The sequence below is a fragment of the Bombina bombina genome, chromosome 3, assembly GCF_027579735.1.
Source record: "Bombina bombina isolate aBomBom1 chromosome 3, aBomBom1.pri, whole genome shotgun sequence".
NCBI lineage: Eukaryota > Metazoa > Chordata > Amphibia > Anura > Bombinatoridae > Bombina > Bombina bombina.
In genome coordinates, this window is record NC_069501.1 from 38,157,209 (window position 1) to 38,159,487 (window position 2,279).

Below are 2,279 nucleotides of genomic sequence, written 5' to 3' on the forward strand. Positions count from 1 at the left end.
CCCTGGACAGCCTGGACTCTGCATTGGGGACTGCTTCAAGCGGTACCATACAATGGTCAATTTTTAAAAAATAAATACATTTGCTGTAAAAAAATTTTTGTTATGTTTACTGTTAATTTTTTTGTTGTTATTTTTTTACTTTTAATGTGCCAGATTTTTACATTTCACTAAGGGCTGATGCTGTATCTGGTAGTTCCAACCCCTTACAAAAACAACTTAACATAACTACTTAACTTATAAATAAAGACACGACACAGATAGCTGGGATTTAAAGACCATAACGATGGTCATATTTATTAACAAATATTAACTTGACTTCAACGGAAGTCATTCAAATATTTAACCTGTGGCGGCATTCGAGGCCTAGTAAACTATTAGCTCCATATGACAAGAGGTCGCAGCCAGATGTTGTGGAATTGCAAATGCCAAGGGTGGGGCGCAAATGTGGCCCCACCCCATTCTGTCTAATAGGCGCGGACGTCCTAAAGGATCTTCAGCCAGCAGACCCGCGGGGCGGGGCCCCCCAGGTCACGACCTGAGGACATCACCCCCGCCCATTAGCCCGACTGTCACCTCTGCAGACTCCGCCCTCAATTGTTGATGGCTACGACCTCCCGCCATTAGGAGATACGTGGATGTTATGATGCGCTTCAGCCTCTAAGGCACTGGTATGGCCAAGCCCTGCAGCAAAGCTCATCCAGGAAGCAAATAAATTACGGCTAAGGTCTTACCAAGACTAGGTCAACTAACCCCATCCCTGCCTTTCGCATCTAAAGGACCAGCAACCCGTCCGGGAAGCCATCTGCCTGAATGACGCCTAAAAATGTTGCATTAGCAACTACTTAATTAACCATTTAACAATAGGGTTGGGAGGGAGGGAAACTTTCTCCTTGCAAAATCCCAGGTGGAAGAGGCCAGATTGTTCCAGAACTTCCTTTATATTAGGTGAGCCTAAGACCTCCCCTCACCTTGCAACATTGTTGCTACTACACTGCACTGGGATTTTCCACTAGCCTGTCAGCTCATCCCTTAACTCCATTACAGGAGACTCTGCTACCTTTCATTCCCCTAAGGGCTGATGCTGTATCTGGTAGTTCCAACCCCTTACAAAAACAACTTAACATAACTACTTAACTTATAAATAAAGACACGACACAGATAGCTGGGATTTAAAGACCATAACGATGGTCATATTTATTAACAAATATTAACTTGACTTCAACGGAAGTCATTCAAATATTTAACCTGTGGCGGCATTCGAGGCCTAGTAAACTATTAGCTCCATATGACAAGAGGTCGCAGCCAGATGTTGTGGAATTGCAAATGCCAAGGGTGGGGCGCAAATGTGGCCCCACCCCATTCCGTCTAATAGGCGCGGACGTCCTAAAGGATCTTCAGCCAGCAGACCCGCGGGGCGGGGCCCCCCAGGTCACGACCTGAGGACATCACCCCCGCCCATTAGCCCGACTGTCACCTCTGCAGACTCCGCCCTCAATTGTTGATGGCTAGGACCTCCCGCCACAAGAGACAGGCACTCCCACATAAACCGGGCTCTTGCCGCCACCCGCTAAATATTACTAACCAGAGCCGTTTTGAGGTCCACCAGGAAGATCACCAGCCCTTCGTCGGACAGGTGCACCCCGTCCGGGCGATACAGCCCTTTTTTGTCTGCTGAGATCAGTTCATGGCGGACCACAAAACCCCCTACCTCTAGTACTGCTCTACCCAGCTCCCTGTTAACTTTTTTTCTAACCCTATATGCTATCCTAGGTGTGGGAAAATATCTCCAACGCAGCCGGGGGATTATGTTGGACCAAGCCAGCCTAACCCCCGGGAACGTGGTACAGATCCACTTGACATCCGACCTCATCGCATTGATGAGGTCCAGAGCCGGTGCACTCCCTATATCATTTCCCCCCATGTGAAGGAGGATGATGTGGGGCTGTCCCCATCTATGTCTGGCATTCTGGAGGAGGGCAGGCAAACCATCCCACTGTAAGCCTCTACGGCCCAACCACCGTATTGATGCCTTAGACGTCGGAATCCCCAACTGCTGCCCCTCAGGAAGAGAATGGGCCTTCAGTGCCGCCCAGTGCACGTAGGAGTGCCCTATTATCCAGATGCGAGAAGGACCTGTAGCCACACCTGAAAAACGGATTACATAGTCAATCACCTTAGACTAAAATTAAACAACACAACCAGAACAACTGTAAAACGCCTGTTTCCTTACTCCTACACCGAATACCCCTTAAGCCTCAGCTGGGGGGCGCACGTAAGAC

General features: G+C 48.7%; 1 protein-coding gene across 1 annotated transcript in view; it reads right to left on the minus strand.

The window, feature by feature from the left end:
* Positions 1-262: 262 nt before the first annotated feature.
* The window catches only part of LOC128652828 (uncharacterized), a 6,422-nt gene continuing 4,405 nt past the window's right edge, over positions 263-2,279 (minus strand). Inside the window, exon 2 of the mRNA XM_053705792.1 lies at positions 263-2,145. Within this exon, the coding sequence (XP_053561767.1) occupies positions 1,568-2,145 (578 nt within the window). The 3' untranslated portion in view covers positions 263-1,567. The remainder of the gene's footprint in view (positions 2,146-2,279) is intronic.